Raw genomic sequence first — 19,200 nt, 5'->3', positions numbered from 1 at the left:
CAAACAAACAAACAAACAATAAACTTGCTCGCATTAATATTAAGACTTTTTCTATCTTAGTTATAACATTTTAATATATTGATTCACGATAGTTTCAAATTAAAGATTATTTAGTCTTCTTCCTTTTGGTGTTATTTCTAGGATCTCTAAGTGTGAATATTATCCCTGCAATAAATTTCACAACTTTAATGTCTTTGTTTAAATCTGTCTTTATATTAAGTATTCTCTCTCTCTGTTAGTCATTAATTTTTACAAGAAACTTTCTTTTTCGGTTTTTTCCTGCTTTTCTTACTATAGTCTAGAAAGATTGGGTACTTTTTATAACTCGTTGAGCGTTTCTGCTCATAGTTTATATAAATAGGGTTTAGACGGCATTTGGCGGCTCCCTGACCCTTACCCCCACCCTTCTAACACACACTACGTCTTTGTTTTACAAAATATAGCCGTGTATCCAAAACGCTGAGGTTTAAAACAAAGAATAATGGGGAAGTGGTTGACGTTTAACCTTTAAAATTTAGAGAACCAATACGACCTTCGAAAGCTAGATCCCCAAAGAGTGTTGGATTTCCAGTTTTTTTATTGTGTGAACATTCTGTCTCTTCTACAGTGATTCTAATTTCTCTTTCTTTATCATTACCCTGATTAGTTCTTAAGTTAAAGGTGAAAGCGGTATTCCTGCGATAAGATAGTTTTTTTTGTTTTTTTTTATGGTTGTAATAGCTTAAAAGCAAATGAGAGGTAATTATCAGCCCATTGCGACCATGGCTTTAAAGTAATAATGTAGTCAGATCGTAATTTGGTTTTAAAACAAAATGACCTTTTTTTTTAACTTTTGCTTATTGAAGTTGGCCTGGTATGGCCAAATGGTTTGGGCGCTCGACTCGCAATCTGCTGGTCGCGGGTTCGAATTCCCATCCCTGCACCCCTGTAAGTCTACTGATTTACAACGCTAAAATCAGGAGTTCGATTCCTCTCGGTGGATACAGCAGATAGTCCTATGTAGCTTTGCTATATGAAAACACAAACAAGAACCGTTGGGGCGCTATAATGTGACGGTTAATCCCAGTATTCGTTGGTAAAAGAGTAACCCAAGAGTTGACGGTGGATGGTGATGACTTCCCTCTAGTCTTTCACTGCTAAATTAGGGACGGCTAGCGCAGATAGCTCTCGTGTAGCTTTGCGCGAAATTAAAAACAAACCAATCTTATTGAGGTTAGTTTTATTATTTGGGGACATTTTAATATATGTATAACAATATAAGCTTGCTATATGCTTGAGTAGTACCATAAACAACTATAGACAAAATTTATAGTCATCTCTTGCACTGCTCTCTTCACGTTGTAGTGCTATGTACTCTTTTCGATTCATTAAATTAGATTATCGAATTATTGATGAACTAATTTAGTTTTCTTGCGTTAATACTTGTACTGGTTTTACGTATTTCATTCCTTTTTATTACTCCGGATTCTTGCTCAGATTCCAGATTGCCTTTTTCTGATTCAAAATAATCCAACTTTAGTATTTTGTTCGTTTTATTACTTGTATTTTTGTTAGACTCCTTATCTATCAACTGGTGCAGTATTTTTAACCTGAACGGCACTTTATGCGACACCTGTGTCAAACGGCTAGGTTCAAGTACAGCTGTCTCTAATTCTTGAATTTCTGACCAGATGGAGAACAATCAGTCAACAATATTCACCACCTAATGTCTAATATTAACGGTATACTGGGATTGACTGCCACTTTTATAATGCGCCAAGAGCTTAAAGCACGATGTGTGTTTATCTGACCGCGGACTTGAACCTTGGACTTTACGACCCGCAGCCTGGCATGCTAACCAATAGGCCTCGCCCATCTAACTGGCATGGTGCCAAGCCAAGAATGGTTTTACAATATCTTCAATTTAAACTGATTTTTAAAAGTAGAATTTCGAAAACCTGGCTTTCAGAACTTTCATGTTTATTCTGTCACCAGCGCCTCCTTTAGGACTGTTATCTCCCTAAAAAAACATTCTCCTGGTGAAATCATTTTACGAAAATTGTAAGAGCCGACTATAGATTAAGATTGTTTTTTCTTCTTCTTTGACTTCTGTGTCAGTTATATTTCTTAAATTTGTTTGCACAATTATAACTTTTTCTAGTAAGAAACTTACACATAAAATGCTTACATCCAACATACTCAACTTCAAAAGCTAGTGTGTTAACTTAAAAGAAAAGAAGCCGAATAACTAGTATTCTTTTATTTCAAGGTACACACGGTGAAGGAAAAAGTTACAAAATATACTTGAAACGCTCAACGACCGGAAATAACTGACCCAAAAGGCTTATATCATATTTCTTTATACATTTAATAGTATATGCCCTTTTATCATCCAAGATATTAAGGAACAATGTTTGTTTTTAGCTAAAAAAAATAAAAGAATTATCAGCATTTACAGATGCTGTATTATAAGACATTAAACGTTTATCGTGAAAGTTATCTTTTCGTTCGTGATACTCATAGCACGTTCTTTAGGTGAAACGTGATTGTGTTAAATGACATATCCGTTCAGAAAAATTGTAATATTTGGAATGTGGGACACGCACGTGTTTAGGATATGTAATCTTGCATGACTGTCAGATGTAATGAAAATACCTTGTTAATGCACGTAAAATAGCATGGTGGGGCAGGTAAAGAAACTTGAAAATTTGGGGATTAAGAACTTTTGTTTAAATGAAACAGAAATATGAAATTGACTATAAATATCAGTTACCTTTGTTTTTTATAGTGCTCAGACATGTTTGTTTGTAGTTTAGCACAAAGCTGCATAATGGGCCATCCTTGCTCTGTCCACTACGGGTATCGAAACCAGGTTTCTAGCGTTGTAAGCCCGAAGACATGCCACTGGGGGGCCACTCAGAGATGCGTAATTATACTAAGCAAAACGCTAACACTATTAAACATATAGTGGTATTTTTATCAATATACGAGTCTTCATTGAGTCAAGGATATTACTTTACACTCAGTTATGAGTCTGTTAGTTGGGAATCACAGCAGCCAAACCGATCTCAAAACAAATCAGAGTGGAAGATGTAAAAAGAAAGAACGAAAGATTAAAGAGATGTAAGTTGTTCCATTGTTTCAGGGATAGTTGCAAACAAATCTTCAGAAAAAAAAAGTGAAAAGAGTTTTAGAATAATTACGTTTGAAGGTTGACATTTTTACAGTTTTTTCTTGTAATTCTTAACAATGGCGCTCCGCCCCTGTTAAAATGGACTTCTTTTTTGTTGTAGGAGTTTGGTGAGCTATATTTCTTTACAAAGCACAACATTAATCATTATGTTGGTTGGATGACAGGGTGTTTTGAACGTTAGGTTGGGTAAATTTTGTTTTCTGAAGGAGGAGTGTTTGTAGTTGACCTTGCTGTGTGATACTATCTAGGATTCTCAGCTGGTATAACGTATGAAACTATTCGGTTGCTTAGATGGTCCTTTTGATTGAAACTTTCAGGTGTTAGCTGGTCCTTTTATTTGAAACGTTCAGATGTTAGCTGGTCCTTTTGTTTGAAACGTTCAGGTGTTAGCTGGTTCTTTTGTTTGAAACCATTCGGTTGCTTAGCTGGTCCTTTTGATTGAAACTTTCAGGTGTTAGCTGGTCCTTTTACTTGAAACTATTCGGCTGCTTAACTGGTCCTTCTGATTGAAACTTTCAGGTGTTAGTTGGTCCTCTTGCTTCAAACATTCGAGTGCTCGAAACATTAAAAAATAAGCTGGGCACTGTCTACTTATTACTTAATTGAAGTTTGTGTGCATCACAATTATTTACATATGTAAGTTCATATTTCATAACTATTTTGCACCTTATCACATAATATAAATTTGAATGTAATTTTGGCTTAGGAATATGTAGGTATAAACAAGCAGTTACAGCCCTCTTGTGAGTATTTAATTGTCCCAGAGTGAACGAAAACATGAAGGATTTATCCTGACCAGAACGTGATTTTACAGTATGATGTTTGCCTAATCAGACAAGTGTAGAACAGTATGATATCTTAATAAAAAACGGGACAGTTGGCCGTTCAGTATATTTGTATGCGTTATAGGTGTGCTAGGAATATTAATTTCACTGTTAACCTGGAAGTAGATACGAAAGCTCGTGGAAGTAATGCTTATTTGTGGTCCGTTCGCACTTATTACCCCACCTCCCCCTACTATATAATAACTTCTCAGCTGCGAAGTCCAGTCTTTTCATCTAAAATTATCAGATTTGTGTTTCAGGGTTGAGCTACCAAAGTTGCCCAAGAGTGTGAAACAACTGCAGTTATTTAAAAGTGTTTCAACTGCTACGCTGCTCCTGATGTGTCATGTTATTTCTTCCACCCACTGAGCTAGCAATATCAATATTGAGTTGATCATGTCACGTATCGACTATCTCATGACTTGAACTACTTCTATTGTTCCAAACTATTTCACTCGTACAAAGACCTGGCATATACGTGCGCAACTGTTTCAGCTGTTGAACTTAAATGTTGAGCTACTCGTAATATTGCAAATTATTTGTGATTATGTGGCTTTATTAGCTACTTAATTACTTGTATCACGTGCAACATACCTCATACGTGCAGCTGCTCCTCATGTATGAAGCTGATTAGGATGTATGGCATCATTGTAGCGTTTACTGGTCTTGAAGCTAATTAGGATGTGTTGAATCATTTTACTCTTTACTGGTCTTGAAGTTTTAGGATGTGTTGAATCATTTTACTCTTTACTGGTCTTGAAGCTTTAGGATGTGTTGAATCATTTTAATGTTTACTGGTCTTGAAGCTTTAGGATGTGTTGAATCATTTTAATGTTTACTGGTCTTGAAGCTTTGGGATGTATAGAATCCTCTTGGTGTCTGTTAGAAGCTGGTTAACATTATATTAAAGTAAGTCTTACTACATCTGTAAAATCATATTTGGAAGATAAATAATTATTAGGCAGGTACGTTATAATACATCGCTTTAAACAAGGAGGCTGTAAACATTTCGCTAAATCAAACAAATTGTTGGTTTGATCAGTATGTCCTGGCTGATGTTCACTGCAAGAATAATAAGGGATGTTATATTTGGCTATAATGAACGAAAACTTGCGTCTGTCTATCAATAGTCTGTCTGTTTAAGTATAATCATGTTGATATAATTACAGTAGCTACAGCATTGGAAGAGGTGTTGCTAGAAATATAATTTTCCATATATCTGTCTTATGAAGTAAGACAATTGTTGTACGGTTTAGTTGCAATAATAATTTCATATTATAGATCTGATTCATTGTAGGCCTAATTCTCTCATTGCAGCACTGTTTCAAGCCGCCTTCCTATAGACCTAACCTTCCAACTGCAGTAACAGTTTCAAACAGACATGTTCTAGGCTTAACTCTTCTACATTGCGTTACTGGTTTGAAACCGCCCTGTTAGAGACCTAACCCTTCCATTATATTACCGGTTTCAAACCGTTTTGTTATACGCTTAATCCTTCAGCCCGTAGAACGGGTATAGCTTTCTAAGGGGGAATATTGCGTTAAATGGACAATACGGGTTTTTGTCGACGATATCCTCAACAGCTAACGCACTTTATTTTTTTTTCTCTCTAAAGTTTTAGGTTTCGGCTCTCACACTATGATTTGTTATCTTTTTGTTGGTAGAACTAGTGACTTTGTTTTCAGGGCATACTGGAAAACAATCAGCGGTCGATCGTGTTTTATCTGATCTAGAAAGGCCCACAAAAAGCTGACCCTAAGGTAACAAACATGTGGACCCGAAGAATGAATTCAGGACTGAGCGCATGTACGCATAATAAGCGACCACGCCTTGAAGTTAGAATATTAGAAAATCAATCCATTTAAAGAATCCTCTTTGGTTTTTGAAAAAGCTAAAGATCATTTAAGGTCAAACAGTTTTGAAGGAAAGTATAGAATCAGGTTAACGTTATTGGTGTCGATTCTTCTCTTAAGATTATGTGGTTAAATAAACGTGTTTTTCGGACCAATGAAGCGAAAGTTGTAAAGCCTCAATATCACTAGCTCTCCTACTTGTCCTCACCGCAAACATACACGTCTGGTGTACTCACAATTAGTTGTTTTATCGCCTCCTACGTTGATCAAGATATATCCAAAAACTGATGATATATTTTAGAGACTGTATATAAGTTTTTCTTATTATTTATTTCTTAAAGCACTATTTGACAAAAGTCTGCGTTTGAAACCGCCCTGTTAGAGACCTTCCATTATATTACCGGTTTCAAACCGTTTTGTTATACGCTTAGTCCTTCAGCCCGTAGAACGGGTATAGCTTTCTAAGGGGGATATTGCGTTAAATGGACATATTCCAGTTTCTACTGACGTTCATTTTTCGTGCCATTATTTTCTGATAAAATACCATTTTTCTGACGTGTCTTGTTCAACTATTTAAATCAAATTCGCTGTTCAACCGAACAAGTTTATAAAATCAAGACAAAGAAAGAAATTATCGAAAACTATTTAATGAAAAATAAAACAGAAACAAATGTACCTATATATATACTAAACATTTTCGCGGGTTTATGTATTTCAAATGTTAATTAGGTTGGATTATTTCTGAACAAAATAAAGCCATCACAAGAAAACAGGGAAATTATTCGTGAGTTATACACATATATTTATTTAACTTTTTATTTTTTAATTTGAAGCTATTAAGTAAATGCTGAAGAATGTGTGCCGGGCGTGGCTTAGGGCTTAACCTGTTGAGCTGCGTTTGCTTCGAGACGCGATGTTACTGAACACGCTTCGAGCTTGTGGATGTAGGTGCGTTATAAAAGTGATAGTCAATCTCGTTATTTGGTTTAAAAAAAAAAGGACAACACCCTTTTGACGGCGAGTGCTATTAATTGACTGGCTGGCTGGTTTTTCCTCTGGTCTGTAGTTTCAAATCAGGAACGGTTATGCCTAAACCTTTACGTGCACATAGAATGTCGTTCAAGTTGAGGAATATTAAAGAAACGCCAAGAAACTGGTCCCTTGTTTCTTATTTAAAAATAAAATAAAGTAGATATCAGTGAATAGTGAAATATTTTGAGTTTGTTTCATGTCTAATTATACAGATATATCACCACGAGTTACCGTTAAACCTACACGTGTGTTTATTATAAACCCGGAACTCACTCCGAGTTGTTTTCTCTCGTCAATAACGAGAAATGACATTAATTGAAATAAAAACTATTGCCAAAATTTGGTTTCAGAAAGGAATAAACCAACCGTATTATGATCCTGTTGTTAAAGCTTCCTACATTGTCGAATATTTCGTTAAAACTGAACGTGATTTCCTCTTATTAATGAGTGTTTTAAATCTTTAGTGTTTGGAAGTGTGTGTTTGTTTATTTTTATTTATATGTTTATTTTGTAGAGTAAAGCCGCATTGGGCTATCTGCTGAGTGTCTGTCCACCGTGTTGTAAGTCTATAAACTTACCACTGTCTCACCGTGAGTCGTTATAAAGTGAACAGAGTAAATTGTTTGTTGTTTAAGACTCATAACGTAGGTAAATTAATATGTAGGATTATAAATGGACTTTTCTTTGTCGCTCGCAATAAAAGTATAGAAAAGTCCGTTTATAATTCTACAGAGTAAATTGTTTGTTGGTTGTTAAACGCAAAGTTTCATGAAGGGCGGCTATTTGTGCGCTGCCCACGGAGGGTTTCAAAACTCGAATTTTACCTTATAAGCTATCAGACTTGCCGCTAAGTCACTTGGAGCATTGAAGTTAGTAAAAAAATATTCTATTTAAGTTGGTTACTTTCTTGAATTAATCATTGTTGTTTGAGAAATTTGAGAAATTGCTTTTATTGAAGCAGCGTTACGTGTCTCAGTTTTCTATTTCTTTAAACGTAATTTGTGAGAAAAGCAAAATGTATTTATCACTTGACCTGACTGGGCAGCGGTTAATGTTCTGGACTGTGAACCCAAGGTCCTATGATTCACGGCCTGTTGCCCCGAAATCGCACTTTTGGTCCGTGTTAAAAGAATGACGATGAAATTGCACTATTCGTTCTATAGTTCAAAATCAGGGACGACTAATCCAGATGGTGCTTGTAAAACTTAGAGCGAAAAGCCTTAACAAGCAAACAGAAAAAAAAAATTCTTTTAGAGGTCATTCCGTACAACACGTCTGCTTGTGGAGTGGATTATGACTTTTGACCCTCACATTTCACAGTGCTGAGACCCAGTCGCCTTTTAACAGTGGGATTTTACTGACTCCTATATCCTTGGGGGTTAAGTCTTGATGTGAGATTAGTCGCTGGTACCCGTCGGGTTCTAAACGACTTTTGCTAAAAACAGTCTTCACGGGGTCAAATTGTTTACAGCAACATCCGTTTGAACAAATATGCACAAAATATATTTCTATTTCGTATGTCGCTGAGACAAAACTGATATGTTTTAACTGCTTTTTCTTGGCATGCAAGACAGTTATTTACCTACAGTGACACGTATTTCATAATGGTTTTTAGTTTTATTAAACCTTTTGTTGTTTTAAGTTCAAATTCCTCTAATACCAAGTTTGTGGAGTTTAGCAGTTTACCTTGAACACATTTTGTTTCTTTGTTGTTACATAGTTGCAAGTGCTATATTGTGTTGTAGGTTATTAGTAGCGGGTTAACAGCACTCAGGATTTTTGAGTAGCAGTATGTGTTGGATAAAATATTTTTACCATGGATTACTTAAAAGAAACTGTCAAAAATTATGACGTAATTGTTTTAAAGTAATGAATTAAAATCGATCTACTGTATTTTTCTTCTTTGGACTTTGGTCTCTCTAAACGTCCAGGTCTCGTTTAGTCAAGGGTTGTACAAAATAAATATAGGCAGCGGTCAGGTCTTCTCCAGTAGTTGATAAGGAACTAAATGTGTTAACTGCATTTTTTACGTACTACTTTTTGTTATCTTACACCTAATACAAGTCAGTTAAGTTTTTTAAGGATGGCATCTGTAAGCGCGGGAACTGATAAAAGAACCACTACTAAAGAAGGCGGGTTATTTTATCGAACTTGATGCTTCGCGTGAAGGACCCTTTACAAGAAATCTAAACCCATTTCTGCAGCCCTGTAGGTCTTCAAAGCCGGTATTTCCAGGTCGGCAGCACTTGTATAAGTGCTGTAGGTGAATCTCGTTTGCTCGTCAGTTCATCGTTTTACAAACGGTTCGTTTAACGACCCAAATCGTTTGTTCATCGCTATAATGAACATAAAAAGTTACTGAATGTTTTAAGGCAGAAATATATAATTGTTCAATAGGATGTAATATGGGAATCAACGGTTGTGTTTGTTTGTCTGTTGTTAAGCGCAAAGCTACATAATGGACTATATGTGACTGTGTATCGAATTCTGATTTTTATCGTTATGAGCCTGCAAAATTATTTCTGTGTTAGCAAGGGCCCACTAGGCTATTGAACGGTATAAAAGCTTGAAGATTAATACAAACATAATTTTTATATTATCAACTATCCGCATAATTTAGTTTACATCTTCGAGAGAATTTTATAAGTTCGGCTAGGAATCGCAACTTTAAATAGTCCTTCAATGTCACGTAATCATTTAAGTTGTGTCTGTAAAGAACACAAACAAAAAACATGGGTTGACACAATGACGTGGTTATCTAACGTTCAGATATGAATAAGTAACTGAACAAGGACATAAAAACAAATATTTGGAAATGCATGCTTGGAAAAGTTGTTTCTATCTTACATTGTAATGCGACGTGGACTGTAAGATTGGTGTTAACCCTAAAGTTGATTTGGCTCTAATAATTTTTCAAAAAACTAGTTGAATGTTTGAAACCTGTCTCATGCGTTTATTGTTGTTGTACAAGATTCAAATTTTCGTTCCAAACATTTATCCAAAACCAGTAGCTTACGTGAATTATTTCGTGATTAATCTAGCTTTAGCGATAAGAATAATAATTATGTAGATACAAATAATTAAGATTTATTTCTCTTTGCTTTTTAAACTTTTGTTTAAACCGAACATGCTATTTTCTGATGTCTTTGATACCAAAGCAGTAGCCTTGTACCAACGTTTCCTTGAAAACATACTGTTTCTCACAATGGTAGGGTCGGTTATAACCAACTAGCTATTACTATTACTTTTTAGCCGCGGCATATCGGCTCATAGAACGGCTCTGAGTTTTTTTTCAAGTACGGACTTTTAGCTCATAGCTTCGCCATCTCTTGACTGATTTAAGATCTGATTACAGTTTTGAACTCGGGAGATTAAACCCTTTCGATTGATGTATTTGATCTTGCTCAAGGTCTCATAGGTGAATTTACTCTAATCCTGCCTACAAGAATTTCATTTTGAGGATATGCTGGTAGAGATCCTGATAAGTAATAAAATTGAATCGGGTATACCCGCGCCCCACGCTTGGTATTGTTGGCGTACAAAAATATAGCTAATACAAAGGAGAACATAATCTCATAGAGTAATTTACTCTAATCCTACCTAAAAGAATTCCAAGTGCCGTGGCTGTTGAGGATTCCTTCTTGAATATTTTAGTAATCCTTAATTTTAAAAGTTTCTGAGGAGTCCAATAGAACAATAAGTTATTAGTAACGTACTAGATTAGTACTGTATCTCTGGAAACAGAATCCCACGTATCCCAGAACCTCTAGTTAATCAAAATAGGCTTTGGTTTATTACAAAGGGTCCTTGCCTTGATAATATCTACCTGTTGGTATTGCTAGAAAAAGTGAAAAATTCAGAATATTTTTCGTGGTAGCACTGAGTATTAAATAGCACTTTGGAGAACTAATTGTTAGAGTATTTGAAGAATTGACCTTTCTTTGCTGTCATAACTTTGAAAATAAGTTTCCAGTTCGAAAATGGCACCTGTAATATTACTCCATCTTTAAACGATTTATAAACGACAAAGTCTAAAAACACCTGTTTACAATTAAAAGGAACACAATGTTAAAATCATTACACAATAAATAGTTATTAAAAACAGGGACTTGCCCTAATAAAGACTACATACACACAACGAAACATATGTAGAGTCTTTTTTTAGGGTGTTTTTTTTAATAACTATTTATTGTGCAATAATTTTAAAGTTGTATTCCTTTTAATTGTAAATACTCCATTTTTTATTACAGCTTATTTTTTGTAAAAATTTGTGATAAATTTTCGTAGTTTTTATGTCGATAGTGTTTTTAGAGATTGAAAGAATTTACAACAGAAATTTTCGTTTAAAATTAGTTTTACATTAGTGTTGTTTCATGCAAGTTCATATAAACCTTGTTCTTGTGAATATATAAATAATTAGTGTATCTAGTAAAAATGTAAATGAATTTTATTAACTTTTGCGTTATTTTCTCATTTGCAGGGGAAAAGACCTTGCATTATTTGGTGGTGACGTCACAAGTTCATGAAGAAAACCTTCCACATAAAATATTACGTAGATCTAAAGCCACAAACTCCAAGACTTTCGAGGTTTCTGTGTAAGATATACTCTTTCATTTCATTCTTATAGGATGATCTTCACATCTCAGAGTTTGAACCAAGAAAAAAATTAGTTTGTTAAATATTTATAAACGAAAAAACGACTTCTGATTATAGCATAAAAATGGAAGTTTCAGATCATGTGTCAAATGTTCAACATACTTATTGCGAGAACGATAGTTTTGTGGAGTTGTGTTCAAAAAATAGAACCTTCAGTGTTCCAGACACGAACTCTCCAGATAATATCATTTACTCTGAAGCTTTACACCAACCATCTACCAAAGAAAAGGTAGCCGTGCAAAAACTGACAGAAAAATATGATACTCTTGGCCGGATCAATGTAGAGGAGACAGACAAAACTATCAATTGTGGTTCTGTCGACGTTGAGGATATTCAACAAGACTTAGAGGATGAATCTCAATGTAATTCCAATAACTTGTACAGCGAATTGACCGAACAGGACATAGCCCAAGTCGAAACGTTTTTTCGTAGTCACAAAACATTTGTGTTTGTGTGCCAGTGTCTAGCTAATCTGTATTTGAGGAAAGCAGAAGGAGAATGGGAACTAGCCCAGACAGGTGTCCCTGTCCTGCTGTTTGACAAAGGAGAAACGAGAGCAAGAAATAAACGAAGATTGAAACTGGTCCTTGCCGAAAAAGGCACAGGTTTTATTCTTTGGCATGACGTTATTGACAATTTGACGAATTACCAGGCCCAAGACAATAGTTTTCACACCTTGTTCCTTTCCACCGATCATAGCCAAATGGGAGGTTTCAGTTTCGAAAACAAAACAGCTGCCAGACAGTTTCACGAACAAGTCGACCTACTGACGTCAGATCCTCTCAATATTTCTTTATCGGTTCCCAAAGCTAAAGGGAAAAATGCCAAGAAGAAGCTGGAAAAAATAAAGTTACCCCAAAAATGTGACATTTCTCTCCCTTGCTGTTTCGAACACGTCACGAGTATTGATATCAGAGACAAAGAACAATTCTATACGCTGGCGAATTTGGTGCAAGGGAAATCCAAAAAGGTGTTTGAGCAATTTGTTCATGAGTAAAAATCAATTGGGACCAACAATCCGTTTCGTCATGACGACCAAATCAACGTAGAATGCTCGTACTTAATTATTATTAGTCTAAAATGTTGACATTTCACTGATATCGTCAAAATGATTCCTGACCAGTATTAGCAGTCGTATGACGTTTCGTATGATGATTTTTGTATTGATTGTGCAAAGTGGAGAATGACAATTAGAATATTATGTACAAGTTTGTTAAGAATCATTGTGTATTTGTGATTTGTTTCTTTCAGAACATATGTGAACTGTAGAACGAACCCCATCTATAGAAAAACAAACAAATAATATTCGGTAATAATATTCAGATTTTCTTATTTTTCGCAAATTCCTGTTGTTTTATTTTAATTTTAAAAGTGGATTTCAAACAGGCTGCTTTTATTGAGAATTTCAAGTATCGTTTTTATAAATTCAAGTTTGATGCATAAGCACGTTTTTTGCGATAGTTAAGTACGTTTACAGAACTAAAATAGGATTTAAGTCTCTAGCAAAGTACCTATTGGATATATTAGTGAAATATAATAACCAGCTTTAGAATGGGAATAGGTTTTTTTAATACGACAAACAACAACTTTTCAACCCCTCTCTCGAGAGAGCGCCATCTTGAGGTTACAGTTAAGAAAAATAGGATTCGTCTGCTTCTCAAGAACTTTTCTAAACATGCCAATAAAAATTAATTTCAGTTTTTAGTTTAAGACCTTAAGCAAAGTTTGATCTTTCGGTATATATATATTATTCCTTTACGTTTGCTTTAATTTTGTACGTGATTACAACCATTACATTCTGCGTACTGTATAAATTCTGAACAGATCTGGATTTAAAATATGAAGATATTTTCAGTTATATTTTATTTTTACTGATTCAACTGGTAATTATCGTCAACAATCAGATGACAACGTCTTTCTTAAATGCAGAGCTTGATTTTAAGCTCATGTTATCCTCTATTTGTCAACAGACTTCTTATTTACATACTTCCATATCAATATTAATAACACATAACCCGCTAATATGTGTGTTCTAAACGAAAGGCGTCATCCACACTGGATATAACAGATATAGTGTGGTTGAAGTATTGTTATACACATTTCTTTACTTCCAAACATAAGTTCTTATTAATAGGTATATTCTGAACCTGAAATTACTAATATATATATATATGTAGAGCTCAATGAATCACAAAAACAAAGAAACATGACATTTGTACATTACATTCAATTGACTTCTTTGTTTGGTGACAACGTTATTTTTATATGGAAAACGTGTGTGTGAAATGACGTGTACACACACACACAGCAATATTAAGATAAAAAAACTAAACTAACGTTTTTCGAAGATATTAGATCCTTTGAAAATTTTGTTTAAAACTAATTTCTTCAAATATCGGAATTTTTTTTAATACCAACATTTATGTTCTCTTTCATTACCAGTTTTTGTAAATCATGTTCTCCTTTAATACCAACTTTCATGAATCATGTTCTCCTTTAATACCAACTTTCAAGAATCATGTTCTCCTTTAATACCAATTTTCGTGAATCATGTTCTCCTTTAATACCAACTTTCAAGAATCATGTTCCCTTTAATACCAACTTTCATGAATCATGTTCCTTTTAATACCAACTTTCATGGATCATGTTCTCCTTTAATACCAACTTTCATGAATCATGTTCTCCTTTAATACCAATTTTCATGAATCATGCACTCCTTTAATACCAATTTTCATGAATCATGTTCTCCTTTAATACCAATTTTCGTGAATCAAGTTCTCCTTCTTTTATAAAAAGAATACGCGACAACTTTATGTGGTTAAAATACGGAGACAATTTTATATTACATAGTATGATTAACTAGTTAATTAGATATGATTATCAAGAAATTTTATTCAAGTTACTCAAGTTCAAACTTACAGCGATTCTAAGTTACTTGTGTTTTTATAATAACAGACCTTGAAATCTAAACCAATAGTGTGATGATGGAGATACTTGAAATAACATGAACTTTGTGTCGTCTGATGCATTAAGGTTTTAAAAAAAGAGAAAAAAACTGTAATTAATTCATTTTAAATATACTGTTTGCTGTCATTGTATTGTATTACATACATCTTCTAAAAATGTGTGTAGTTGATATCTATACATATATGAATAGATGCCTTTTATCCAAGTTATTTTTTATTAGTTTATGAGATCTTTTAGTACAGAGTCGGGTTTGTTTTTAAGAGACAAAATCCCATATTTTCATCAATCTAGCAATAAGTTTTTTTTTTTTTTTCATCAAGAACGTATAACTGCGTTCTACTGTTTCTGTTAAATATTTTTATATTATAGAGACAAACATACTTTGTGTGGCTTTTATGTCACAAAAAGTTAACTATGTTGTAGAATTTTATACCAGGAACTTTACTGGTTTGTGCCATGTTTTTTTATTTTACATTTAGATATGGAAATGGTGCTTATTTTGTGATTTGTACATAAATTTACTTAATTCTAGGTCAAACCTTAACTAAGCCTATTTCGTCATGTGAAAATGTTCATTAATAATTTAACATTTAACGATATCCGGATAATTTGTTCACCGAGAAAGACAGGAAGCGCTAAACATCTGTTTACTTTCTTTTCTATAACATTTACACGACCATCTTCCCAAATCACCAGGTTTGTAAATTACATTCACAAACTACTTACTAAAAATATCTAAAAACAACATAATAGATTTTCTGTGTAGCATCTGTTAGAGCGAAGCTGTAGAAGCATTTATTTTCTTTTTGTTACGTCGTACTTAATAATCCTTGCAGGAGGTGGATGTGTAGGCAAAAAGAAATAATTCCCAGCACTATTCAACTTGGAGTGGCACTTATCTAAGTTGGTTTAGTAGAAACCATTGATAACTTGTAAATGGAATTTATGAGACTTGTGTTTGTACTTCTTTACAGAATACTTTCTTTGTAACTGAAACATATTCTTATCTAGAAAAATTGAGGAAACCTAATACGTGCAAAATACCCAAGAATCTGAAAACGTAGCATTAAAATGTTTGAGGATAAAATCTCAGAGATTATTGGATTTTTACCTTTTCTGATATATTTAGGTACTCTTGATCTTTGTTATAATACTCCAGATTGTTGATAACTTACTTTGCTGTTAGGAGTTTTTGTGTTATACTATTGTATACTTACGAATTTTTTCAGCGGACTTATTTATATTCTCGGAGTAATACAAGTTCGTTAATAGTAATAATGTACTTTGTATTTAAAACGTATTTTTCAAGAGTATCAATTCATGATCCGGTACAAACATTAGACTGTAAAGCATGGTGTATTTTATGAATTGCTATTAAAATATTAATATCCGTGAAAACGATTTGTGGCAACTATTAAATATATATTAAATTGAACGTTAATATTCTTTCTGTAACGAATATGTGTGTATCTATAAAACAGTAGTTGATTTTAATGGCTTTAAAGAGATTGTATTTTTATTGTATTAACCAAGCAAAAATGGCTTTACAGTGATAATTAGACGTGGAATTTTGCTGTACATATTTTGATTTTCGTTCGTTAAATTACTTTGAAAAACTTATATTTTTGTTTTATATGACCGCATTATAAATCTTGAGTGTTAACTTTATATGATGTTTCTGGCTAGAATGTAGCCTCGGAGTTATGCTATATGTGTATGATGGCTAGATATTAGTTCAAATATAATGTCTTCATTTTCATTTCTTTTATACCAAGCATGTAGGTTTTAACATAAAAAAAAGATTCGAAAATAATAAAAATGTTTTTTCATAGCATTTTTATTGTGGTTATTCCTAAAATAAATCAATACTAGTATTTCCTTATGTCACAAGTTTGGTTTGGTCGTTGATAAGCACAAAGCTACACAATGCTCATCATGGGCAACGAAACCTGGTTTGTAGTGTCGTGAGCCTGTAGGCTTACCGCTGAGCCACTAAAGGGGGCTTATGTAAGTAAGTAAGATAATCTACTAGAGTTACTTCAGTGTTTGAGCCCCCTCCTTTAAATTAACAGTACACGAATGAATTACTTTAGGGACTTTCTTAGATCAACAGTGTATAGAAAAAATTACGGCAGGGACATCATCCTTCTACCAACAGCTATCCAAGTTGCACCAGGGTCTTGTCCGTTTATCAACAGCTATCCAAGTTGCACCAGGGACATCATCCTTCTACCAACAGCTATCCAAGTTGCACCAGGGTCTTGTCCGTTTATCAAAAGCTATCCAAGCTGCACCAGGGTCTTGCCCGTTTATCAACAGCTATCCAAGTTGCACCAGGGTCTTGTCCGTTTATCAACAGCTATCCAAGTTGCACCAGGGTCTTGTCCGTTTATCAACAGCTATCCAAGTTGCATCAGGGTCTTGTCCGTGTATCAATAGCTCCTACACAAGTTTCATCAAGATTTTGTTCACTCTTTAGGAGACTGAATGCCCCTTTTTCCATTTATTGTGAAAATAAAGATTTTTTTATTTTTGTACAACGTGTCCAGGCTCATTTGTTTCACACTAGAGGGTTTGGTTTGATTTGAATTTCGCGCAAAGCTACAAAAGGGCTAACTGCGATAGCTGTTCACTAGAGGGAAGGCAACACCATCAACTCTCGGGGGATATTATTTTACCAACGAATAGTGTCACATTATAACGCCCTCACGACTGAAAAAACGATGTGACGTGGATTCGAACCCGCAACTCGCAGATTACGAGTCGAGTGCCCTAACCACGAAGCCAAAGTTATCAGTACCACAAAACAACAAAGTGAAAAATATAATAATTTAATCCGTCTGTATTCAAAGACAAAACATGAAAAGTTAAAAATTAAACGAAAGATATGTCAAACAAAGTCACATGTATGAATATGAATTATTTTAAAACTAGATATAGGAAGTTGTACAGGAGGAAGGCTATAACTAATTGTTCGACTGTAGGCGGCGGGGATCGTGGAACGTCACCCAATGGTCAATCAGTTTTGTTCTGTTGACAACAAGCCGAAGACACACTTGTCTGTTTTCCCAAATAACGAATTATAGTAGGAATCAGTAGACGTAAAGTTCTGTTCACTTACATCTCCTCTGGGACAGCGGTAAGTCTGGGGATTTACAAAGCTAAAATCCGGGGTTCGATTCAATGCGGTAGACATATCAGATAGCCCATTGTGGCTTTGCTCTAAAATAAACAACCGTTCACTTACAGACGAGCCCCCTTCCCCCCAATCTTTAAACTTACAACGCTAAAAACAGGGTTTGGATACCCATGGTGGACATAGCACAGATGTCCCGTTGTGTAGCTTTCCGCTTAACTACAACCAAACAAACACTAAAGTCGAGGGAGATTTGCGACTCTTTATGTCTTTTTCGGTGTAATTGAAAACAAGCTAATCCATAGAGGGCGCTCACACAATGTGGTTGATATGACTCGGTTAATTCCAGTGTAAAGAACAAAGTCCGTACATTCATTGACACTTGGCTCACATCACAACGCGAATGATTCATTTTGAGGTTAAAGTAATATATGTACGATTGGTTAAGACGCTGAAATGGGGTCGATGTCATACAGCAAAGGCAAACAATACACGAAAGTTACAGAGCAGGTTTTTTCACCAGGAAATAATAGAATTTACACAGTACGCCTAACCTAATTAAAGTTCAAATAAAAATAATGCTACGTTGAATATTATCTTTTGTTTTGATAAAAAGAAATGTGAATTGAAGAAGCTCGAAGAAAATAATATATTCTTGTTTTTTTTCTTTTAAAAGTAATCGCAAATCGTTAATTAAAAAGTCTATCGGTAGGACAGCAATAAGTTTACTGACTTATAAAGCTAGAATCAAAGGTTCAATTCCCCACGGTGGATACAGCAGATAGCCCAATGTGACTTTGCTCTAAAAGTAAACAAACAGACTTAATAATAAAAAAATACTCGTTATGTTTTGCCAAATCTGAGTATGCATGTAACGTCCAGATGGAAGTCAAACAAAATGATCAACAGAATGTTCGGGTGTAACTACAGAAGGATTTTTAAACCACTTACTTTATATATTTTGGCATGTTTATGAGTTTTACACCCATTCCAATTTACTCCATTGCCTTAAAGTGCCGTGATTCTTTCATAGATCTGTCCTTTCTCTCTATAGAGAAAATCACGTGCACAAACATTTGTTCTTTCTACCTACATGTATAGTGCCGTGATTTTCTCATACATCTGTTCTTTCTCTCTATAGTGCCGTGATTTTCTCATACATCTGTTCTTTCTCTCTATAGTGTTGTGATTTTCTCATACATCTGTTCTTTCTCTCTATAGTGTTGTGATTTTCTCAAACATCTGTTCTTCTCTCTATAGTGCCGTGATTTTCTCATACATGTGTTCTTTCTCTCTATAGTGCCGTGATTTTCTCATACATACGTTCTTTCTCTCTATAGTGCCGTGATTTTCTCAAACATCTGTTCTTTCTCTCTATAGTGCCATGATTTTCTCATACATACGTCCTTTCTCTCTATAGTGCCGTGATTTTCTCAAACATCTGTTCTTTCTCTCTATAGTGCCGTGATTTTCTCAAACATCTGTTCTTTCTCTCTATAGTGCCGTGATTTTCTCAAACATCTGTTCTTTCTCTCTATAGTGCCGTGATTTTCTCATACA

General features: G+C 34.5%; 1 protein-coding gene across 2 annotated transcripts in view; it reads left to right on the top strand.

Moving 5' to 3' along the window:
- Positions 1–15,230, top strand: part of LOC106478683 — a 28,179-nt gene extending 12,949 nt beyond the window's left edge. For both annotated transcript variants that reach the window (XM_022382333.1, XM_013939244.2), the window contains one exon: positions 11,362–15,230. In XM_022382333.1, the coding sequence (XP_022238041.1) occupies positions 11,602–12,534 (933 nt within the window). In that variant the 5' untranslated portion in view covers positions 11,362–11,601 and the 3' untranslated portion in view covers positions 12,535–15,230. The remainder of the gene's footprint in view (positions 1–11,361) is intronic.
- The last annotated feature ends 3,970 nt before the right edge of the window (positions 15,231–19,200 follow it).

The sequence above is a fragment of the Limulus polyphemus genome, unplaced genomic scaffold (assembly GCF_000517525.1).
Source record: "Limulus polyphemus unplaced genomic scaffold, Limulus_polyphemus-2.1.2 Scaffold241, whole genome shotgun sequence".
NCBI classification, from domain to species: domain Eukaryota; kingdom Metazoa; phylum Arthropoda; class Merostomata; order Xiphosura; family Limulidae; genus Limulus; species Limulus polyphemus.
The sequence above is the reverse complement of the archived record's forward strand: the minus strand, read 5'-3'. Positions and strand labels throughout refer to the sequence as shown.